At 59.4% G+C, this 22,017-nt stretch overlaps 1 protein-coding gene across 4 annotated transcripts; it reads right to left on the minus strand.

The window, feature by feature from the left end:
* Nucleotides 1-41: 41 nt before the first annotated feature.
* Nucleotides 42-21,274, minus strand: POLD1 (DNA polymerase delta 1, catalytic subunit). Of its 4 annotated transcripts, none has more exons than XM_040251976.1 (27): nt 21,207-21,274; nt 14,958-15,157; nt 14,482-14,595; nt 12,337-12,483; nt 12,125-12,250; nt 11,862-12,030; nt 11,706-11,787; nt 11,492-11,621; nt 10,873-11,039; nt 10,494-10,598; nt 8,615-8,755; nt 8,425-8,535; nt 7,806-7,997; nt 7,620-7,708; nt 7,420-7,536; nt 7,123-7,236; nt 6,678-6,825; nt 4,247-4,342; nt 3,993-4,130; nt 2,925-3,100; nt 2,571-2,723; nt 2,325-2,427; nt 1,488-1,620; nt 1,286-1,399; nt 923-975; nt 745-842; nt 46-231 (listed from the first exon to the last, which is right to left on the minus strand). In XM_040251976.1, the coding sequence occupies exons 2-27, from the start codon at nt 15,154-15,156 to the stop codon at nt 126-128; spliced, it is 3,321 nt and encodes a 1,106-aa protein (XP_040107910.1). In that variant the 5' UTR covers nt 15,157; nt 21,207-21,274; the 3' UTR covers nt 46-125. The 4 variants fall into 4 exon arrangements, with proteins under 4 accessions (XP_040107908.1, XP_040107907.1, XP_040107910.1 ...); XM_040251975.1 differs by having other exon boundaries at nt 20,197-21,254; XM_040251974.1 differs by having other exon boundaries at nt 42-231; nt 1,286-1,620.
* Between the last annotated feature and the right edge of the window lie 743 nt (nt 21,275-22,017).

Genomic DNA, 22,017 nt, shown 5'->3' on the forward strand with positions numbered 1-22,017 from the left:
TCGTGACGGTGGACCACGACCCCCCAGAGACCACAAGATACCACGGAACAAAAGGCCTGAGCTTTATTAATTCCCCGCCTGTCCCCCCCACCCACCCAAGGTGGGAAGTCCGCCGAGGTCAGAGGTCACCAGGCCTCGGGGCCTGGGGGCCCGAAGCGCCGCAGCAGCCGCTCCTGGTCCTCCAGATCCTTCCGCACCTTCTTGCGCATGTAGAAGATGGGACAGTCCCGGCTGCGGGCCAGGCGGCGGTCAGGGCCCGCAGTGGGGCAGGGGCTGTTCCCAGGACTTTGGCCCCTGTGTGCTGCCCACCCGGCGCCCGCCCACCAGGGGCTGTTTGCTCAGCGGGCCCCGGGTGTGGGGGGGGGAAGCCGGTAACAGCGGGTGCTCGCGCGGGCGCTGGGCCACCGGCTGTATATCACCTGGCACCTGGCACCTGGCGTGGGAACCCGCCCCGCCCACCCGTTCCCTGGGGAAAGCCCGGCCCGCCCTGGGGGAGGGGGCTGAGACCCTGCGTGTGCTTCTGTGTGATGGTGTGTGCGTGTGTGAGTGGCCATTTCCCGGGCAGATACTGGGTGCCCCGCCCTCCCCGCTCAGCAGCCCCCCAGCCTCACCCCAGGGAGGCCAGGACGGGTGTACTGGCCCATTGTGCAGGCCAGGACACCGTGGGTCGGGGAGACCCTCACAGCCGGAGGAGGATGTGTTGGGGGGACCTGGGGGGCTGCCCTGGCCCAGCCGGCCGCCCACCTGGTGCAGATGACATCCTCGTGCAGGCTGCCCTGGCAGCGCTGGCACTGTGTCCACAGACGTGAGAAGCGCTCCTCCAGGGCGCTCAGGTGGGACACCTGAGGGCAGCAGGGGCTGAGCGGGCGGCCTGGCCCCGCCCGACCCCCAGCTGCCCGGCCCGCCTCCCCTAACCCCTCACCTCCTTCTGGTATAGCTCTGACTCCCGGGGCTGGCAGAACTTGCACACGGCTCCTGGGATGAGGGGAGAGGGGGGCCGGTCAGCACAGGGGAGCTGGGGCTGAGCCAGGGCCTGAGCCGCCCCATCCCCGCCCGCTGCCCATCCCGGCTTCTGAAAGTCCCCACAGATGAGAGAACAAGGGATCGAGTGTATGGAGAAAACTCCCTGGGGAACTCCCGGGGTAGGGGGCCCGGGACCCTCCTGGGGGCGCCTGCAGACGGGAGCCCCACCCAGGAGCCACACCGGCCTTCGGGGCTGGTGCCTGCCTGGGCCCTCCGGCAATGGTGGAGGTGGGAGGGCCGGGAGCTGGGGTCCCACGCTTACCCTGGTGGCTGAGGACAGTGCGGCAGCCAATGCAGCAGCTCCGGCGTTTGGCGAAGGCCAGGAGGCCGCCCACCTTGCCCGTGAGCACCGTCTTGCAGCGAGTGTGGTCCCCACCTGCAGGTGAGGGCAGGCGGTGGGCTGGGTGCCCGACCCTGACCCCCGTCCCCCCACCCACCCGGGGTCCCCCACCCCACCCCCGTACGCAGTAGCACAGCCTCCGCACGGCCCTCGCCCAGGATGGGCTCAAAGATGCGCAGGAGCGGCTTGGCGAGCTGCTGCTCCAGGTAGTACTGCGTGTCGATGGGCAGGCTGTGCTCCAGTACGAACAGGGGGTCCTGTGGGCAGAGCAGGGCGCCGTCACACCGGGGACGGAGTGGAGGGGCCTGGGAGGGGCTGAGGCACCGGGGTCCCTGGAGTCGCAGAGGTTGGGGGGGTCCTTCAGTCATGAGTGTGGGTAATGCTGAATGGCAGTCGCTAGCCCAGGCTAGGATGGGGTCAGAGGTCATGGGGGGGTCCCTGATCACAGTCTCTGTGACCCACAGGTTGAAGCCCTCAGGTCGCCAAGAAAGGGTCAGAGAGCACGGTGGCGACAGGAGGCAGGAAGATGGAGCTGGAGGCTGGAAGCCCAGATCTAAGGTGATGGGGCAGTAACTGGGGACTACAGACGGGGTTGTGGGGTCAGGGGTCACTAGACATCCAGGTAGAATGCAGGAGGGTGTGAATCCCGCGGAAGGACAAGCTGGAGAGCAGGGACCAAGAAGCCAGAGCCACAGAAACAGACGGTGCGACAGGCACTCTCGCCGTGTGCAGGGCCTCCTTCTCCAGGAGGGGTCCGAATAGCGGGGCGGGGAGGGGCCTTCCAGAGGGTGCGGGGAAGCCTGAGAGCAAAGCATCACGGAGCCAACTCCCAGGGGTGTGTTGGGGGCGGTTCTCAAGGTCCCTGCGGGGCCGTGGAGAGGAACACCCTCCCACCCTGCCTGGAAAGCAGAAGTGAGAGCACGGAGAGCTGGGCGGAGCGCGCAGCCCAGGTGGGCCTGACCTCGGACTTCATGTAGGCGGCCACGCCCTTGGCAGCGCTGATGATCACGTAGGGGACGCGGTCGCCCAGGCTGGGCGCGCTCCCGGGGTCCCGCTTCCTCATCCTGCGGGGAGACCAAGGCGGCGGGCCCGGGTGAGGGCAGGTGGGCCGGGTGGGGGCGGGCCGGCGGGCTAGGAAGTGGCGGGCCCAGCTGGCTGGTGAGGGACTATTTCTGGCCGCTCCCGCCCCCTCCCGGGCTGGGCCCACCTCTCGGCCAGCTCCACGTGGGCCTGCTTGCCCGCGTAGTCGGCGGCGGCGCGGGTCAGCTCCTTGGTGATGACCAGCTGCGAGATGTCAATGCGATTACACAGCAGGTCGGAGATGACGTCCTGTGCATGCGCCACAGCGCCCGCGGGGTCTCTGCAGAGGGGCGGCCGTCAGCGGGACTCGGGGTGCGTGCCAGGGGTGGGGAGGGGCCCTGCCAGGGGGCAGAAATGGGGCCGGAACCCGCAGCTGCCCGACCCCACACTCTTTCCACAGCGCTGCCACTGAAGGGCTGGGCCTGACACCTGTGTCCCCAAGGGAGGAGGGGCTCGGGGCCGGGTGGGGGTCCCCACGCACCGGTCGATGAGCAGGCGGCGCAGCGAGGCGGTGACGAGGTTGGCCACCAGGGGGCAGTTGTCCCTGCGCACGGCCTCCAGGCCCTTGCAGTCCATGCGGTCGTGGGCGTCGGGCCGGGAGGAGAAGAGCAGGCCCGCGTACCGCTTCTTGCTGATGAGTAGGTAGGGGAAGTAGACCTGGGGGAAAGCCGCCACAGGCTGAGCCCCTGGGGCTGTGGGTGCCAGCGCCCCATCCTGAGATTTCCCCAGAAACGAGACAGTCAGGGATGGTCCCGGGGATGTGTGATTGGGTCACTGGGGAAGATGGATCCTAAGACCCCAGCATCAGCATTCCAGGGACCTTCCCCAAATCCGAAATGGACTGGAATAAACCTAGACCCTAAAACCCAAGATCCAGACACTGAGGTGAAGTCTGCTGCTGCTGCTGGTCTGGAGGGCCCCAAATGGAGGCCTGAAACAGACCAGAGGCAGACAGGAGAGACAGGCAGAACCCCCTCAAAAAGGGGAGACTAGCAGGGAGTGAACCCTGAGGCAGGGACCTCCCCAGATGGGCAGGCTCCAAATCTGAGAGCAAGTGTACCCCAAGGCCTGACCCCAGCTTTTAATGTATGACGTGAGGGCTCCCAGACCCAAGCCTGTTGCACTCTGGGAGAACTGGAAAGCAGCACCCCAAACCAGGAATCTCCTGGTCAGGGGGGCCTCAATGGACAGGGCTGCCCCTCCAAGACCTAAAAACCAGAGATGCTCCAAGACTCACAGCATCTTTAGGAAACAAACACTGTCTTTCACAGCAAAGCCCAAGGCTGTGGAGGTTTCTAAAATCAAAGTTCTGAACTCAGGAGGACCCAGGCAGCAAACAAAATACCTCAAAAGTGGGGCTTATGAACTCAAAGAATGGGACACCCAGTTCAGGGTGCCCGGAAATGACCTGAGGAACATAGGGTGCCCAGACGCTGACATAGCAGGAGAACCCCACACAAACGCAGACATCCCGAGACTCAGAGACCCTCCCCCAAAAGTGGCAAGACTCACATCTGTCCACTCCAAGCACTGGGGGTCTCCCACTTACTTTCTCAAACTCTAGCCGGATGGGCGAGGGGAAGTGGCCGGACACCCAGTCTGCAGCCTCCCGTCCCAAAGCCATCGCCTCAGCCACGGAGGAGACACCGAAGCGGCACATGACTGAGTCTGTGTCACCATACACCACCTGGGGAGGGGCGCGTGTGACCTGGAGGAGCGGGGAGATGCTGGGCGGTCCCCGCACTTCCCACGCCAGCCCCAGGCCCGTCTCAGGCAGCAGTGGGCAGGCAGGAGGCCCCTGACCTTGGCGCTGGTGCTGTAGCCGTTCTCCACCGTGTACTTGGTCTCCACGAGCTGCTTTGTCTTCTCAATCATTTGGCGCCCGAACCCGGTGACACTCTGTTGGGGAGAGAATCACACAGGGTGGGGGTCCAGGGGCTGTCCGCAGGGTTCAGGGATGAGCATGGGTAAGCCACTGTCTCTCTGGGCCTCAGCTTCCAAATCTGAAAATGGGCTACTGAGCTGTTCCTGCATGGAGGTCCTTAGAGGAGGGCCTGATGGCAGCAAATAGTGGCGGAAAGGCCAGTGCCAGAAGAGGCCATCAGCTCAGTGTTGTCTCTCCACAGAGGTGCTGAGACATCTGGGGACATTCCTGGTCCCATTCCCCTATCCTTGGGCAATCAGAAATGTCCACCCCCCAAAGATAGGGGGCTCTACCAGGGCCAGGGGGAGACCATTCCTTTCCAAATAAGGAAACTGAATTTGGGGGAGGAGGAGGGACACACTAAGGAGAAACACATGTGACTTCTGTTTCTGTCTGGATCCGGCCAGAAGACCTCTGTGTTTAACTGGAGCATTTAGGCCATTTATGTTTAGTGTAATTACTGATTATATCTGAGCTTAAATCTACCATCCAACTGTCTTCATTTGTTCTACCATTCGATGTTCCTTTTTCTAACTGTTTTCTGAAATGACTCAGTACTTTTTCCTTCCACCCTCTGGCCTTCATAAGCTTAAGAGACAGACTAGCAAAAGATGCTAAGAAACAGACATAACTGAGACAGAGAGAAGGGGCTAAGAGGAAAGTGACAAGAGACACAGGGCCAGGAAGCGGCAGCAGCGATGAGGAAGTGCCAGGGGAAGGGCCCAGCCACACCCTCCTGCCTGGCCTCCCCTTGGGAGCTGCAACCCAATGCCCAAGCATCCACTGCTTTCCACCGAGGAGGTTGGGAGAGGCCCCGGGGACTAGGAAGGGCCAGAAAGAGCGGTAAGGGTGATCCACCACAAGAGATTAACCTCGCCCAAAGAGAGGTCTGACTCTTGGCTGGCTCCTGGGAGGGAACCTCGAAGCCCTTGGCATGTCCTGCCTGACAAATGTCTTTGTTCATCTGGGACCTTGGGTCACACCAAGTGATCTAATGTGATTTATGGTGGGGGCCTTGGGCCACACCGTATCACCTTGACCTCTGGAGGGACTGGAGACTGAGTAACTGAGGTCAGTCACATGGTGTACTCCGTGCACCTGACCCTCAATAAAAACCCAGGCCACCAAGGCTCGGGTGAACTTCCTTGATGGGCAGTACCATATGTGCGTCAATGCCGGGAGGAAGGAGAGCTGTCTGTAGGACTCCCCTGGGAAAGGCAAGTGGAAGCTTCCGCCTGGTCTCTCCTGGACTCTGCCCCATGTGCCTTTCCCTTGGCTGCTTTTAGCCCCTATCCTTTCACTGTAATAAAGCATAACCATGAGTATAACAACTTTTCTGAGTTCTGAATCCTTCTAGTGCATCACTGGATCTGAGGGTGGGCTTGGGGGCCCCTGAACTACACCTGATCCCAGCTCAGCAGAACCTCAGAGAGTCAGGCCCACTGTGGTCTTGCCGCGGGTCTGTTTTTCTGTCTGAGCAGTAAACAGCCCCACAGGATGCTGCTGTGGGCACGTCTGCCCACGTTTCCTCTCGGAGCAGAACAGTGTCCATGCCAGCCGAGTGTCCTCACCGGGGTCCTCACTCAGGCCCAGAACGGGGGACCCACGCCTGTCCAGACAGTGACTGAGGACGTAAAGTCAAATGCCCGTGCCTGACTGCGCTGCTGGATGACCCCCAGCCTCGGTGGTCTGGGTTTTTATTGGGGGTCAGGTGCTTGGTGCACCATGTGACTGACCTTAGTTACTCAGCCTCCAGTCCCTCCAGAGGGCAAGGGGATACAGTGTGGCCCAAAGCCCCTGACAGAGACACGGCCCTGTTCTCCCATCAGGAGGGGGAAGGGAAGGTGCTCTCTACTCTGCCACCCCGATGGGGACCAGCGCAGGAGGTGGCTGGGGTGGCAACTGCCAGGAACACAAGGCTGCCAAGTGACTGAGGGACAGGTGGAAACAGCAAGCTAAACTGGGCCCCTCCCTCCATTCCTCGGCCTCTGCCCGCCCCGCCCCGCCCCACCCTGCCACTCCCTCCCCAACTGCCCTCCTATACACTTTTACTCCTGTTGCCATCGGTGTCCCGGCAAGGCTGGACACTAGGACAGGAACTCTCACCCGGTGTCACCGGCTGGACCCACGCAGCACAAGGCCCAGCCCACAGTGAACGGTCAGCAAGTGTTCTGCTGAACCAATCACGTGGGCATCCACTCTCCAAAAGGCCGGTGGGTTGGGGCCATCCCAGCCCTGACCTCCACCACACTGAGCCCTGGTTCTCCCCAAGAGGGGGTGTCTGCCCTCCACCTGCCACTGTGCACTCACCTGTGAGATTTCCAGGCACGGCAGCCTACCCACCTGGGCACCGGTGAAGCCGTACACAGAGTTAGCACTCACTTTCAGCGCCAGCTGGCGCCCGTCCAACACTTGCCGCCGTAGGGGGTCTGTCTCCTTGGCCAGCTCGGCCTTGGCCCTGGGAAGAGAAAGGAGGCCGTGGGGACCAAAGGCCATTTGAGGGGCATCCCAGGCCTCAGGGGGAGACGAGAGGGCTGGGTCAGGGTGCCTTTCTGCAAAGGGGTGCCACGTATAGTAGTGCAAGTCGCACACTGTATGGAGTTGCCTAGCAGAGGGGCTGGTGGGAGCTGCCTGCAGTGGGTGACTGGTTCCAGCTGAGGTGCAGCTGCAGCGACTCACGCTGCTGAGGGACAGGGACTCCAGGCCACTTCAACAAGCTCAGAGCAGGGTGGGCGGGGGGAGCTCAAGGGCCCACCTCTTCCGGGCACTGAGCAGGTTTTCCAGGATCTGGGGGAGCAGCCCCTTCCGCACTGATGTCTTCACAAACTCATCCCCCGTGGGTGTCTTGATGAACTGATCCTCGGTCAGGCTGGATGAGAGATGGTGGGGGTGACGCCTGGCCGCCCCCCACCATGGCTCCTCCTCTTCATCCCTCAGGATGCCCCTACCTCTTGCCAGTCCCCTCCCCTCCCCACTAGCTCTGGGTCTCTGGCCCCTCTCTGGCCGGTCCCTGGGCAGTCTCACGGTACACGCGGTGAGTGAGGCGCCATACCCTAGTTTCTGGGCGGCCCCAGGCCGCAGGAGCGTGGTGTAGCACAGGTTGTGGGCCATCATGATGGACGGGTACAGCGAGGAGAAGTCCAGGGTGGCGATGGGGACGTCATAGTACCTGGGGACGTGGGGGGAGAGTCAGGGCCGGGCACCCCCTTGCACCCCTTACCCCTGGCCTGCTGCTCCCTCGGCGGTTCTCACCCTTTCAGCGGCTCGATGACCGTGGCCCCAGTATAGTCCTCACCGCCCTCCGTCTTCACCACGGGCATCAACAGCCCCTGGCGCATGGCCTGGGAAGGGAGAAGGCGGGACCCAAGTGTGGGGGGTGAGCAGGGCCCCTTGGTGGGGAGTGCGGTGGCCCGGCCGCCCCAGGCTCTGCCTGCTGACCTGTCGCAGTAGCTGGGACACGACCTTGACCTGCTGGCCGCGGCTGAGCAGGTAGCCGAGGGGCACGCCGGTGACGCGCGCCATCTCCATGGCATTCACCAGCACCATGAGCCGCTCCAGCAGCCGCAGGGGCAGGAAGGCGTCCTTGAGGCAGTACACGGCCAGGCGGCGGCGCGTCTGGTCGTTCCCGTTCTGGGGACAGGGACAGGGGTCAGGGGGGCGACAGGGTGGAAGGGAGCAGGGTGCAGTCTGAGAGGCTAGTATGGACTAGGAAGGGCAGGGCAGCGGAACAGAGGTCACCATGCCAGAGGTCACAGGAATGGCTAGGGATACAGTTCCCATCTGTGGAGGGAGGTCAGAGGTCAAGGGCAGGAGGTGAAGGGAAAGGTCAGGAGAACAGGCACAGGATGTCCAAGACTGGGAAGGTAAGCAGGAGTTGAGGGGCGGGGTCTGAGGGCTCAGTAGGCGCGGTCTGAGGGGACGGGAGGAGGGGTCTGAGGGGATGGGGGGTGCGGTCTGAGGGCTTGGGAGGCGTGGTCTGAGGGCTTGGGAGGCGGGGTCTGAGGGGACGGGAGGCGCGGTCTGAGGGCTTGGGAGGCGGGGTCAGGGGCACACGCACCTGCAGGTCTGTGATGATGCTGTGCTGCACGTCCTCCTTCTGCTCGCCCAGGAAGTGGAAGCTCACGGCATTGAGCGTGTAGGACCGGAGCTTGTACTCCCGCAGAAGCACCTGCGGCGGGCGGGGCAGGTTGGGCGGCGGCCCTGGGGAAGTAGCCCCGCGAGGGCAGCCCCTCCCGGCCTGGCCGCACCTGCAGCATGTCCATCTGCACGCGGCCCACCATGCTGACCACCTTGCTGTCCCGCCGGCCGGTCTGCCTGGACTGGAAGGACGAGTCCCGGATGTTGGAGCGGAGGCCGATCACACGGCCCAGCAAGGGGAAGCCTGGCACCTGGGGGCACAGCACACAGGGAGGGCGGAGGCTGGGGGGATCTGCAGGGCTGAGCCACGGGAGCAGCGGCCACAACACCCACAGTACCCGCGGCGGTGCCGCCCTCTGTCTGCTGAGAGCCCTGTGGACTAGGGCGGCTCTGGGACAGAAGGACCCTCAGGGACAGGCAGGCATGAACTGGAGGCTGGACAGAAAGAGGCAGGGGCCTGGGACTATGGGGGTGAAGGGGCAAGGATGGTGCCCAGGGGCCGGGGGGCTGCACCCAGATGGGGAGGCGCAGGAGGAACAGACTTGGGGACAATGCTGAGCTTGCCGGGGAAGCAGTGGGTGCACGGGGTGGGGGGGCCTGGGGGTTGACCAGGTGCAGGCACAAGCAGGGGCCAGCGTGGAGAGCTAGGTCTGTACCAGAGACAGTGAACGGGGGGGACCAGGCATGGAGGACAGGCCTGAGCTGGGGTGGGAGCAGTGAAACTGGGGGCGGAGGGCAAGGCAGGGGAGCGGAGGCTGGAGTATAAACACCAAGCTGACGGGGGTGGGCTTCTCCCTGGAGCTGCTAGGGAGCCCTGAGTGTGGTTGTTTGCTCTTTCCATTATGAAACTGGCCAAATGTATAGAAAAAGAAGAAAACAAGAAATCAACCCTGAATATCCATTGGAAGGACTGATGCTTAAGATGAAATTCCAATAATTTGGCCACCTGATGTGAAGAGCCGACTCACTGGAAAACACCCTGATGCTGAGAAAGATTGAGGGCAGGAGGAGAAGGGGGGTGACAGAGGATGAGATGGTTGGATGGCATCACTGACAGTGGACACTGAGTTTTGCACAAACTCCGGGAGATGGGGAAGGACAGGGAAGCCTGGAGTGCTACAGTCCATGGGGTCGCAAAGAGTCAGACACGACTGAGCAACTGAACAGCACAATGCACCTGTTAAGAGCTGAAGTGTGTTTGCCTAAAAGATGCTGAAGTTGTAACTCCTGGACCTCCAAACGTGACCTCATTTGGAAACTGAGTATTTGCTGGTGAGCAAGTTAAGATGAGGTCATTAGGGTGGCCCTGATCCAATGTGACTGTGGTCTTAAAAAAAGGGGACACTGGCGCACAGAGGGGAGAGCTGGGGAGAGCGCCAGGTACACCCCGCAATGTCTGAGGCAACAGGAAGCTAGGAGAGAGGCTTCACAAGAAACCAACCCTGTGACACCCTGACTGGCCTTCCAGCCTCCAGACTGAGAGACCACACATGACTGTGAGCTTCGGACCCCGCAGACCCACACGGCCCCATGCCTACACCAGTTTCAAGCATCAAGGTTTTGCCACCAACTTCCTTTTTCCCTTAGTTTTTGTTGACATATTTTAAAGCCTAGAGGACAAAGCACTGCACTCGTGCTTCGGTCTGCCCTTCCAAATACCCAAGCCTTTGCTCTTTTTTTTTTTGGCCACACCACCCAGCATGAGGGATCCTCGTCCCCTGACCACGTAATGAACCCACACCCACTGCAGTGGAAGCGCAGACTCTTAAACCACTGGACCTCCAGGGCAGTCCCACATGAGCCTTTCCTTACTTAATTACGAATGCTTCCTCGCCTCTGAGAAAGCCACAGGAACCTTCTGAGCTTTCAGCAGGCCAGGGACGGGGCCAGAGCCAGGGTTTCCAGGAGGCCTCTGGAGCCGCTGGGCAGTGGCCCACAGCCTGAGCCCCCAGTGGGGTATCAGGGCAGCTTCCCCCTGACCTGCCGTACCTTGAGGGTCTGGGCCCGGGAGATGAGGTAGGGAAGGTCAAAGTTCTGGATATTGTAGCCGGTAATCACGTCGGGATCCATGATGCGGATGAAGGTCGACCAGGCCTGAAGCGGGAGCACGCAGGGTCACCCAGGGTGACATTCTGGTCAACCCCCCACCGTGGGTCCTCCCCAGTCCTGGGACATTCTGGAAGCCCCCAGGAGCAGCCCTAGAGCCCTCCCACCAGTGGAAGGAAGATTGGGCAGGTGCCTCTGAAAATAAGGAATCCAGAGCGGGAAACGGCTCAGGAAACAGCCTCGGGGGGGATGTGTGTGTGGTGGGGAGGGGTGGGGGCAGGGGAGCTGAGGAAAACGAGACGGGGCATGGAACGAGAGCCACCTGGAGCAGGTCCTCCTCCCGCTCGTAGCTCTGCACCTTGGCGCCCAGGATGGGGGCGCAGGGCCGCAGGGTGAGCGCCAGGCGCAGGAAGGGCTCCGGCTCGCCCCAGCGCAGGCCCAGTGAGCAGATCTGGATCACTGGGTCCCGCTCGGGCTCCGGGAAGATGCCTGCATTGGGGGGAGGAGGAGGCAGGGCACCGACTCCTGATGCTCCCTCGTGACTCACTGGGTGGGCACACGTCTGCATCCCACCAGGCCTGACCGATGAGGTCCCCACTGCCTGCAGACCCTGCAGGATCCACCCAGGCTCCCACTCTGCCTGCTTCTCCCAGCCCTCACTGACTGGGCCGGTCCTGCCCCAGGGCCTTTGCACTGGCTGCTCTCCCCACCCCCATACCCTGCCCGTCCCTCTTCACAAGGCCTGTCCCCTCCCCCTGGAGGCCTCCCCTGCCCCACAGCCCTGTCCCTCTCTGCCACTGCCCTCCTTTGCGTTGCATCTGCTTGTGCGTTTACTCCCTTTCCCGAGTGAGCTCAAGAAGCACAGGGACTCCCGGGGTGAGACGGGCCCATCACTGACATAGGGAAGGAGGGAGGGAGGACCCCAGGCCCCAGGGACAGACCTTTGCGGCCAGCGCACTCGATGTCGAAGCTGAGCACGCGCAGAGGGGCGATTCGCTGCCACTCTCCTTCCGGCGGGTGGCTGATCACGTCTGACCAGAGCACGTCGGCCTCCAGCTGACACAGCGTGGCCTATGGGGAAGAAGTGGGTCAGCGGTTACAGGGTCCCGGCTCTGTGTGCCCCCAGCCCCAAGTCAGCCCCGGAGACCCCCATACCTTCCCCTCTGGCCTCAGGATGTATTTCCCGGCTGGTAGCTCCAGCCAGTTGCAGCCCACGATGTCTGTGTCCACCATGAACCTTCAAGGGGATGAGGGTCAGTGGGCAGAGGCAGGTGGAGGGGGCAAGGTGGGAGAAGCGAGAGGGGGACCTACCGGATCTCAAAGTCAACATTGGCCTCGTAGGGCGCAAAGCTGGGGGTGCCCAGGCCGGCCAGGCGGATCCCCTGCTCCAGGAGGCGGCGGGCGGGTGCCATGAGGCGGGGCAGTGCCAGGGTGATACGAAGAAACGGGGAGGGGCCATGCCCATGGTACCCGAACATGCCTGCAGGCAGAGGGGGCTGACATCGGCCCAAGGGAACCCCTGCCGGCCCAGGACCTCCACCCCCAACCCCCGCGACCCCCAAGGTGGCACTCACTCTCCCGGGAGCACAGCTCCACCGCCAGAACGGCCGGCCCAGTGAGCTCCTTGCCCCCGCGCTGGTCCCGGCTAATGGCTGCACTCAGTTCCCGCTGCAGCTCACTGAGGTGCTCAGGTCCGAAACCTGGGGTGTGAAAGGGCCAGTCAGACGTGCAGGGGATCCCCGGGTGGCTGGGGCGAGGAGGGGTCTTCCGGGTTGGGGTCACTCACCGGGGGGCGCTGGGGTGTAGAAGTAGGGTGCAAAGCCATGGATGTGGCAGCAAACGGAGACCCCCTCGTCGGTGACCCCAAAGGCACGGAGGATGGGAACCGAGCCCTGGGATGGCGGGGGTGCCCCAGGCAGGGGCCGCGCTGGGCCTGGGGGAGGGGGGAACACAGGTAAGCGGGGGCTGCCACCTCAGACCCCCCAGAAGTGTGCCTACCTCCCTCCTGGTTTCCGTTCCCATCCTTTCCCCCAACACAGCTAGAGGGAGCACCCGCCTTTCTTTTGCAAATGAAACGTTTCCCTTTCAAAAGTGGCATCAACTTTGTGTGGGCAGCGTCATGAGCTTTAACGCTGGGGTAGATTCGTGTAACCACCGCCAAAACTGGGGTGCAAGACAGTCCCGTCACTCAAACAGCTCCCTCGAGCTGCCCCTTGGTGATCACACTCGCCTCCAGCCCGCCCCCTGGCACCATCGGTCTGTTCATCGTCCTGATTTTGCCTTTTTGAGACTGTCCACAGAAGGGAGTCATTCAGTTCGTAGCCCTCCCGGCCCGGCTTCTTGCACCCGGGCTGGCGTCTTGGGCACCTGTCCACGTCAAGCTTGTCAGCAATTTGTTCCCTTTATCACAGAGAAGCACTGCATGGTGTGTTATCCATCCACCTGCCACAGGCCGTGTGAGGTGCTCCCAGGTTTGGGTGGTTAAGAAAAGAGCTATCAACATCCATGGTTGTTGTTTGAATGGAGGTGTTTGCTTCTCTCGGGTAAGTATCTTTCAGGCAGAATTGCCAGGCCCTATGGTAAGAATAAGTTTAAGTCTGATCTCTCAATAAAGCTCAGGGCAAAAACCAAAAACTTAATTACCACCGGAAAAAACTGTAAAAGGCTAGGTTGAACCCTGTAAGATTCTTCCAGGCTGCTTCCCAGAGCGGCTGCATCAGCCCGTGGCCTCACTGAGCACAGGTTCCCAACACTCCACATCCTCGCCCGCACTTGGTGGTGTCTGTGTATTTTACTTTAGCCTCTCTCACAGGTGTGTGTTTGTGTCTCACGGTGGCTGTCATTTACATTCACCCGACAGCCGATGGCACAGAGGATCACCTCACGTGCACATTTGCCACTGTAGGTTCTCTAGTGAATTGTCCAAGATTTCTGTCCACTTTTGAACTCTTTCTGAATCTTCTTCATTTGCAGCACCGGTCCTCTGTCAGACATATAGACGGCAGACGTTTCCTCCCCACCTGTAGCTTGTCTTTACTTTCTCGTTCAGGGGAGCCTTCGAAATGCAAGTAGGAGCTTGGACGTGCATGTGTGCTGCGTGTTCAGTCGCCCAGTCGTTCTGACTCTTTGCGACCCCATGGACTGTAGCCCGCCAGGTTCCTCTGTCCATGGGATTTCCCAGGCAAGAATACCAGAGTGGGTTGCCATCCCTTCTCCAGGGGATCTTCCGGACCCAGGGATCAAACCTGCATCTCCTGCACTGGCAGGTGGGTTCTTTACCACTAGTGAGTGCCCCTGGAGCTTGGATGGGGTCTCTCCATTGCCAAGGATAGGCCAGCTCACTCAGAGCGGAGCGCTAAGGTCCTCGCTGGCTCCTCACTGCCTCACTGGCCTCCTGGCTGCTCCTTAAACGTATCAGCCCTGCTCCCTCCTTGGGGTCCTCTGCCCAGAGTCCCGCTTTCCCAGACAACCCCACGACTCCTCATCACCTCCTCAGAGGGGCCTTCCCGAAGCTCCAAGAGGCGAGGTCCAGCACCCCCTCCCTACTTGACGCTCTGTGACCCTCACCACCTCCAGTGTTCCACTTCCTCCCTTGTTCTGCCTCTCCTTCTAGAACGTGAGCCTCGGGGAGCAGGGACCTGGTCTGCCTGGTACAGGGCCTGCCTCAGTGCACATGCTCGGTTGTTCCCGACTGACGGGATGAACGAATGGCAACTACACCACACACCTCTCCCTTCTGCGAGGAGCCAGCCCCTTCAGGCCGCGGTTAGAAGACACCTCCTCCTCCAGGACGCCCCCCTCCCCGCCCCCACCTGTCCCTCCCTCTCAGAGCCCTGGGCAGGGACCCTCTGTGTCCCTCTCTTCCCACAGAGCCAGAGCGGCTGACCCGGCCCCTCCTCCCACGCACCAGGCCTCTGATCCCCAAACTTACCCACATAATGGTCGATCTCCAACTGCTGGAAGATGAGGGGCTCCGTCTGGGGGTCCAAGGCGGGTGGGGTGGGCCGAAGCCAGCGGGCATCTGTGGCCATTGGGGAGAATTGCCCTGGATGGGGGGAGGGAAGCGGGGCTCCATGGAGTCATGGTCGTGCTTCGGAAACAACTGCCTTCCCGCCTCTGCTCCTGTCCCCTCAAGCAGCATCCCATTTGGGAAAGAAAGTCAGGTGGAGGCGGTGGTCTGGATCAGGCGGGACACTCCAGGGGTATCGAGGGGTCCAGGATCAAGGTTAGAAGTGACAGGAAACAGAGGTGGCCTACTGACAGCCAAACATCAGCCCCCTGTGGAGCTCAAAGCAAGCCAGCGGCTGAGAGTTAAAGGTTACAGGTCAGCTCCACGGTTCTGAGATGCAACAGGTGTGGGGTCCCCACAGGGCTGGGTTGCAGAGGGGCCCCTGCTCCGAGTCTCACCGTCCACCCCCTCCAGGGCCGACTGCAGCTCCTCCTCCTCCTGCTCCTGCAGCCTGCGCTCTGCTTCCATCTCCTCCATCAGCGCCAGCTCCTCCTCGAACTGCGAGGGCCGGTACCCCTCATCTTCATCCCAGAGGCCCCCACGGGCCCGCTTTGGGGGCACCCCAGGCCCCGGGCCTGGTCGCCGCTTACCATCCATCCTGCGGGGCAAGCTGGGGTGAGGTGAGGGTTGCTGTCTTCTCCATGGCTTCCCATGCACCCATCATGACCGTGAGCCTTTAAAAAAATCTCCAGAGTAGGGAATTTCCTAGCGGTCCAATGGTTAGGACGCCACACTTGCACTGCTAAGGGTGGGGGTTCAATCCCTGGTCGGAGAACTAAGATTCCACAAGCTGTCCCGTACAGCCAAAAAATTTTAAAAAAGAATAGACTATGCTCATCCATGATGCTAAAAGTCTGGCTAGTGGCTGCTTCTGAGGTGGGGGGAGATTGACTGGGAAGGGGCATGAGGTTGTTCTGCAGGGTGATGGAGGTGTCCTGTACGGCCAGCTGTACACTTGAGACCTGTGCATTTCACCATGTGTAAATAGCACCTCAAGTAAAAGCATAAAAAGTGGGGAGGCTACAATTCCACATCCAGGGGTTTGTGCTACAGATATACTATCACCTAATGAAAAACTGCATTTACAAGGTCATTTCCGGCAGCATTGTTTGCAGTCCCAAAAGACTGGAAACCACCTAAATGTCCTCCCCTGGGGGACTGTTTAAATAAGTTACATGAATTCTGTCCCCCGGAATATTATGCAGCTATATAAAGGAATGAGGAAGCTCTCTATGAACTGACAGAGGACTCTCAAAGACCCATTGTTAGGTAGAGAAAGCAAAGTACAGAATAGTGTACTTAAGAAAGCTTTTGTATTAAAAAAAAAAAAAAATTCTAAGAAAACGAAAATGTTTACCCTGACTCTAATCAGTAGGAAATAATCAAACCAAAGTAAAGACTGGCCTGCGAGATGGAATCTTCAAAAAATGTCCAAGTCATGAAGGGGGAGGAAAAAAGATCAGGAAACTGTTTTAGATTAAAGGAGAGACTGTCGTCATGACAACTAGATGACTCACTAGTGGGATCACTAGTGTGATCCCAGGTCAGATCTTGGATTTAAAAAGTGGAAATAGCTCTGAAGGGTATCGCTGGAACTGCACAAACTGAATAATTATCTGAGATAACAGTATTGTTTCATAGAGAATGGCCTGATTCTCATTATCCTGTACTATCATGATGGCTACCTGTACACAGTTCAGCAAAAAAAAAGGGCACGGGTTCAATCTCTGGTCAGAAACTAAGATCCATAGTTGCGGCCATGAGCTGGGGCCAAAAAAAGAAAAAGCTGGAGAGAAACATGTAAATGAAAAATAACATTTATACAAGCGGATGGGAAAATATGTCTAAAGATGTTGCTTTTTCACGCATAATTGTGGCAGGATAAGTAATAAACTGGCAACACTGGCTTTCTGGGGGGCTGGGGTGGGGAGATAGTTTGACCAAGATCTCATTCACATACCATACGATTCATATACACTTTAAGTGTACAGTTCAGTGGTTTTCAGTATATTCAGAACTTGGGCAACGTTGGCCACAGTGCATCTTAGAACACTGTCATCACACGAAAATGACCCTCTCCACTCAGTGCATCTCCCGCTCTCCCCCAAAGCACCACTGATCTGCTTTGTCTAGATGGACTGGCCTATTCTGCGCATTTCCTAGAAATGGAATCCTGTGTATGGCTTCTTTCCCTGAGAATGTTTTCAAGGTCCACCCCCATTCTAGCATGGATCTGGGCTTCATTCCTTTTTACGCCTGAGTACTTCCTGTGCCCTCCGCGTGTAATTGTCCAGATATGTGGTCTGATCTCAGAATAAGGGACGAGCCTGGAGGCCTTTGCTCAGGCCATGCGAGTAGCCAGAGGGATGCAGAGAGTTAGGACCCGGGGGAAATGCCCAGGTGAGGCAGAGGAAGCTGAGGGGTTGCCAGGAGCACCGCAGAGTGGCCAGATCTGGCTTGTCAGGGGGAGGAAGGAGAGGGCCCACCAGCTGCCCTGGGTCACTGGGCTGTGGCCAGGGGGTATGATGGGTGGGCAGCTGTCACCGGAGCAAAACCTAGGGTCCTGGACTAGTCTCCTATCCCAGGTGCTGTCAGGCAAGCCAGCATGAGAAGGAAGGGTCCCTGGGTGTCCCCCTCTCACGGGTGCAGGGCAGAGCTTGGCACCTTTCTGGGTGCTTCAGCAGCAAATATTGAACAGCAAGTGAATCCAGCATTAACCACGAGTGCCTGCTCTAGTCACACACCCATTTCTCTCTGACACACTCCCTGGAGGTTGTCATCCCATCCCACCCAAAATCATCACTTTTTTTTTTGCTACACCACAAAGCATATGGGATCTTAGTCCCCTGACCTGAAATCGAACCCACGACTCCCTGCATTGGAAGAGCGGAATCTTAACCACCAGGGGATGGCTTTAAATGCCATCTCTTAGCTTTTGTGTCTCCCACCCAGACCTCAGCTGGGGCTCCAAGCTGACAGATCTGAGTGCCCACCGTGGCAACGTCCCTTCAGGCACCCCAGACTCCAAAGCCAGGCTCCTGATCTCCCCCCAAACCTGCTCCTCACACCCCAGTCTCCCCTGATTCGGTACAGCTCCCGGCAAGTCGTCAACCTTGGAGTCACCCCAACTTCTCTCTTCCCTTCAGACCACACGCTCACTCCATCAGCAAATTTATCAGCTCTGCCTTTCAATGGACAAGCCCCGCCCCGGCCCCGCCCCAGCTCCTAGGCTGGTCTCTCCGGCTCCCTAAGATGGTTGGCCTCTATTTTGTACATTGCTGTTTGTCTGGCTCCCCCTGCTGGAAAACAAGCTCAGCTCAGCCTGGGATGCAGTATCCTTTGCTGAAGAATCACGGGTGTCAGTAATAGTGTCTGGCCCACAGAGGACACCCAAGGAATATGTGTTGAATGAATAGCCTTACCAGATTGTCATCTCCCTCCTTCCACCTGGCCCCTCCCTCCTTCCACCTGGCCCCCCTCAGTGTTTTCTCCACTCAGCAACCAAAGAGATTGTATATGTCAGATCGTCCCACCCCTGCTCTGCTCAGAGCCTGTCCCTGGCTCTTGCCTCATGCTGCCTGTTCCTGCTGCCCAACCAAATGCTCTTTTCCAGACATCCCCATGGCTCTCTCCTCCCCGCCTTCAGGTCTTTGTTCCAATTTCACCTTCTCAGTGAGGCCAGCTTCAAAATACAGCCCCTGGGGCCTCCCCAGCAGCCCAGTGATTAAAGACTGCACTTCCACAGCAGGGGGCATGGGTTTGATTCCCGGCCAGAGAACTCCCACCCGCCAAGGTGTGACCAGAAAAACAGATGCATAAAAATTTGAAAAGACAGCCCCGCTGCCCCCTCCTGACACTCTCCAACTCCTTCCCTAGCTTTATTTTTCTTGCTGGCCTCTAGCTGTCTGCTGAGCTGTATAAGATCGTTAAGAGTTCTCAAAGTGTGGCGCCCTGCACCTGCAGCTTCTGGTGGGAACTGGTGGGAATGGAAGTTGTCAGGCCCCACCCCAGACCTACTGAGTAAGGGCCTCTGGAGGTGGGCCCAGCCACCCGCATAGGATCAAGCCCTCCAGGGCCTCCGAAGCTGCTCAAGCCTGAGCACCACTGCCTATTTGTTTTCTTTACTGTCTGCAAGGAAAATGGAAATACTGCAAAAGCCGGGATTTCACCTTCTGTTTCCCGCTACATCTCATGTCCCCAGGAGAGAGGCTAAGGCCGAGTACACACCCAATAAATACGTGCTGCTGCTGCTAAGTCGCTTCAGTCGTGTCTGAATCTGTGCGACCCCATAGATGGCAGCCTATCAGGATCCTCCGTCCCTGGGATTCTCCAAGCAAGAACGCTGGAGTGGGTTGCCTTTGCCTTCTCCGAATACATTCTGAATGCAGCACTAAGGAAAGAACTCAAAATTTTCACCAAAGCTTCTGAGGCAGGTGCTACTATTAACTCTCCAACCCAGTGACTGGCACGGAGGCCGAGACGTGAAGCCACCTTCAAGCCTGAGGTGACACAACGAGCTCAGAGGGGCAGAGCCCGGGTTCCAACCCAAGCAGACTGGCTCCAGGGCCCCACTGGTGGTCAGTGCGCCAGACTGTCGGCCTCTGGGGGTGCCAGGAGCGATATGGGGGTGAACTGCCCTCTGCCCAGCAGGGGAGACAGGACAGACTCATCTGCTTGCTCACCCTGTATCCTGGCTCACACACATCTGTCAAAGGATCGATTAAATAACGACAAACGGATCTATTCACTCCTGCCCCCCCCCCCGAAAACTTCAGACCTTTCAGGTTTTGGCCAGTTCCCCCCTCTGGGCCTCGTGACTCCTGTTGCCCTCGTCCTGGGCTGTGGATCACCTGGGCTTGTGTCTGGCTCCCTCACCAGACAGGGAACTCTTGATGGCGGGGCGGGGCAGTGCTGAGGCTGCTCTGGGTCCCCGGGATCATCCAGCATGGGGCCTGGTCTTGGGAGAAGTTTTCGGGATGAAATCTTCCTTTTTCTTGGCCACCTAACTCCTCTGCACCCTCTGAAACTCAGTTCTGGTTCAGTTCCTCCTCACTGATCAGCGGCCCCTAGGGGCTCCCACAGCATCTTGGGGGCATTTCCATTACTGCACAAGCTGTGACAACTTCCAACTGAGAGGTCCTCAAAACACAGGGGTCAGGGGCTGGCTCCAGTCTGGGTCCCCAGCATCACCTAGCAGAGAGCCTGCGATGCAGGCCACTTCAAGTTGTGTCAGTTTAGACTCTTCTCTGGTGTCACCAATGCCATGAGTCCACCTTGAACCCTTATTTTCTTCTCTTAGCTCCCAAAGACTAGTGTTGCCTCTTTTTAGTTCAGAAAGCTCTGGCTTGAGATTCCTGTCCTTCTTCCAACAAAACTGAATTATCACTAGCTCCCCAGTGCCCAGCAAAGGCCCTGAGTAGGGCAGGAACGGCCTGGGTGGGGAAGTGCAGGAAGGAGGGGGAGAAAAGGCAACAAGAGGTTCCTGGAGTGGGTGTGGCCATGAACCTGACACCCTGATATCACCCTGCCCACTTGCACCACCTAAGCTCTGCCCTCAGGGTGGCACAGCTCCCCCTCTCCAGGCTACTGCTTGGACCACGAGCCCCATGATCCTGGGCTCCCCTTCCCTACACTCACCTTGTGTGCATTCAGACTCCAGAAACAACCTCCGCCTGATGGATTCTCCCCACTTGCACTGCAGGCTGAGCCGCCTAGCATTCCCCCTTGCCTCCTAACTGGCCTCTCCTCCTTCCACTCTCACTCCTGCTACAACTCCATCTTCAATCCGCAGTCAGAGATTTTTTAAAGCGCAGGGGAGGATCAAGTTGCTGTGATGCTCAAAACCTCCCCAGCTCCCTACTGAACTTACAGTAAATGTTAAAGGGAACACCGAGATTTACAAAGCCCTATAGGATCTGGTTCCCTACCATGTCTCCAGCCTCACTCTTCCCTACAAGTTACAAGGAAGTCAAGCCCCTTCCTACTTAAAGGTCTTTTTACTGGATGGCCAGCCCACCCACCCCACGTCCAGAACATTTTTTCCGGGGCTCGCTTCTCTCTCAAATGTCACTTCCCCAGAGGGACTACTCCTGTTCACTCTAGAAATAAAAAAGCAAGCTACTCTTGTTTCACTTTCCTTGGGGTAACGAATCACAAGCTGACAACATTGGTTTGTCGTCATTCTTACTACTTGTCTACTCTCGGTCTGCCCCTGGGAAACAGGCTTTCTCTGACTTATTCAGGTTGTAGCCTCGAATCCTAGGGCAGTGCTGGGCACAGTGTACTCAGTATCTAGAGAATAAAAGATGACACCATGCCCTCACGTGCACCATCGAGAACCCAACGCCTCCAGGACCCGTAGCTCCAAAGACTCCCCAGTGTGCGTCCCCCTAGTCCCCGGCGCCCAGCGCCAGCGACCCCCCGCAGGCCGAGGGGACGCCCCCACCCCGTCATCTGCCCCCGCGTACGCGCCCACGGCCACTGGCCTCTGCCCCTCCTGCGCGCGCCCCCTAACCAAGGGGATCCCTCCCGCCGCCATGCCCCACGCGAGCTCTCACAACCCTCTCTCAGGCCCACGGACTCGGCTCCCCAAGCCTCCTTCCCGGCCAGGCAAAGTCCCCTAGAATTCCCCTTCTCCCGTAACTCACCCGCTTCAAACAGTGTTTCCCGCCACAGCCCACGCCGCCGTGACCCCTGACTCCGGCGCGCGCAGGCCCAGAGATGCGGCGCGCAGAGCCGGGCCACGCCCCCTCCCACCCAAATAGGGAGACCACGCCCTCTTTCCCCCTTCTCTGGGGCAAGGCCACGCCCCCTCCTTCCAATTTGGATGGTAGTCTAGTCCCCTTGCGGATGTATCCTCGCCAAGCCACGCCCCCCTCTGACGCATGTGGCTCGAAGCTACGCCTCCTTCCTCACCGCGGGGTTGAGACTCAGTGTTCTCTGCGCACGCGCAGCGGCTCTGGGCGCCGGCCCTCCCTTCGACCCTGCCCGCTCTAAGGTGCTGGGCGCGCACCCTCCACCCCACCCGCTTCCTGGCCGAGGCCTTGTCGGGAGGACCGCCTGGGCAGTGTTCCTCCTTCAGTCCGCAACCTGACCTTTTCCCTCCCGATAGAGGCTGGCCCATGCGCGCTCAGATCCTGGCCAGGTTGGTTCTCCTGTCTCGCGCGGCCTCAGCTTCCCCATCTGTAAACTGGACTCTGCGCAGGGCAGGCACATCTCTAGAGCGAGAGGCACTGTGCTTGGGATACGACGATCGCATGTAACTACTCTCACTTCCCCCGTTCCCTCTCCCCTCTCTACAAAAATATATTTTTCAGTACCCCACCCACCCCTCCAGACAACACCCTCTTCACCCTGGACTGGGGACTGTCCATTCAGCTCACCTCGGTGTCCCTTCATGGCCTGGCGCAGGAGAAGAAATTAGGAGAACGCCACTGCCTTTCCTTTGAACTCATCTAG

This window comes from Oryx dammah, unplaced genomic scaffold (assembly GCF_014754425.2).
Source record: "Oryx dammah isolate SB20612 unplaced genomic scaffold, SCBI_Odam_1.1 HiC_scaffold_13, whole genome shotgun sequence".
Lineage (NCBI taxonomy): Eukaryota > Metazoa > Chordata > Mammalia > Artiodactyla > Bovidae > Oryx > Oryx dammah.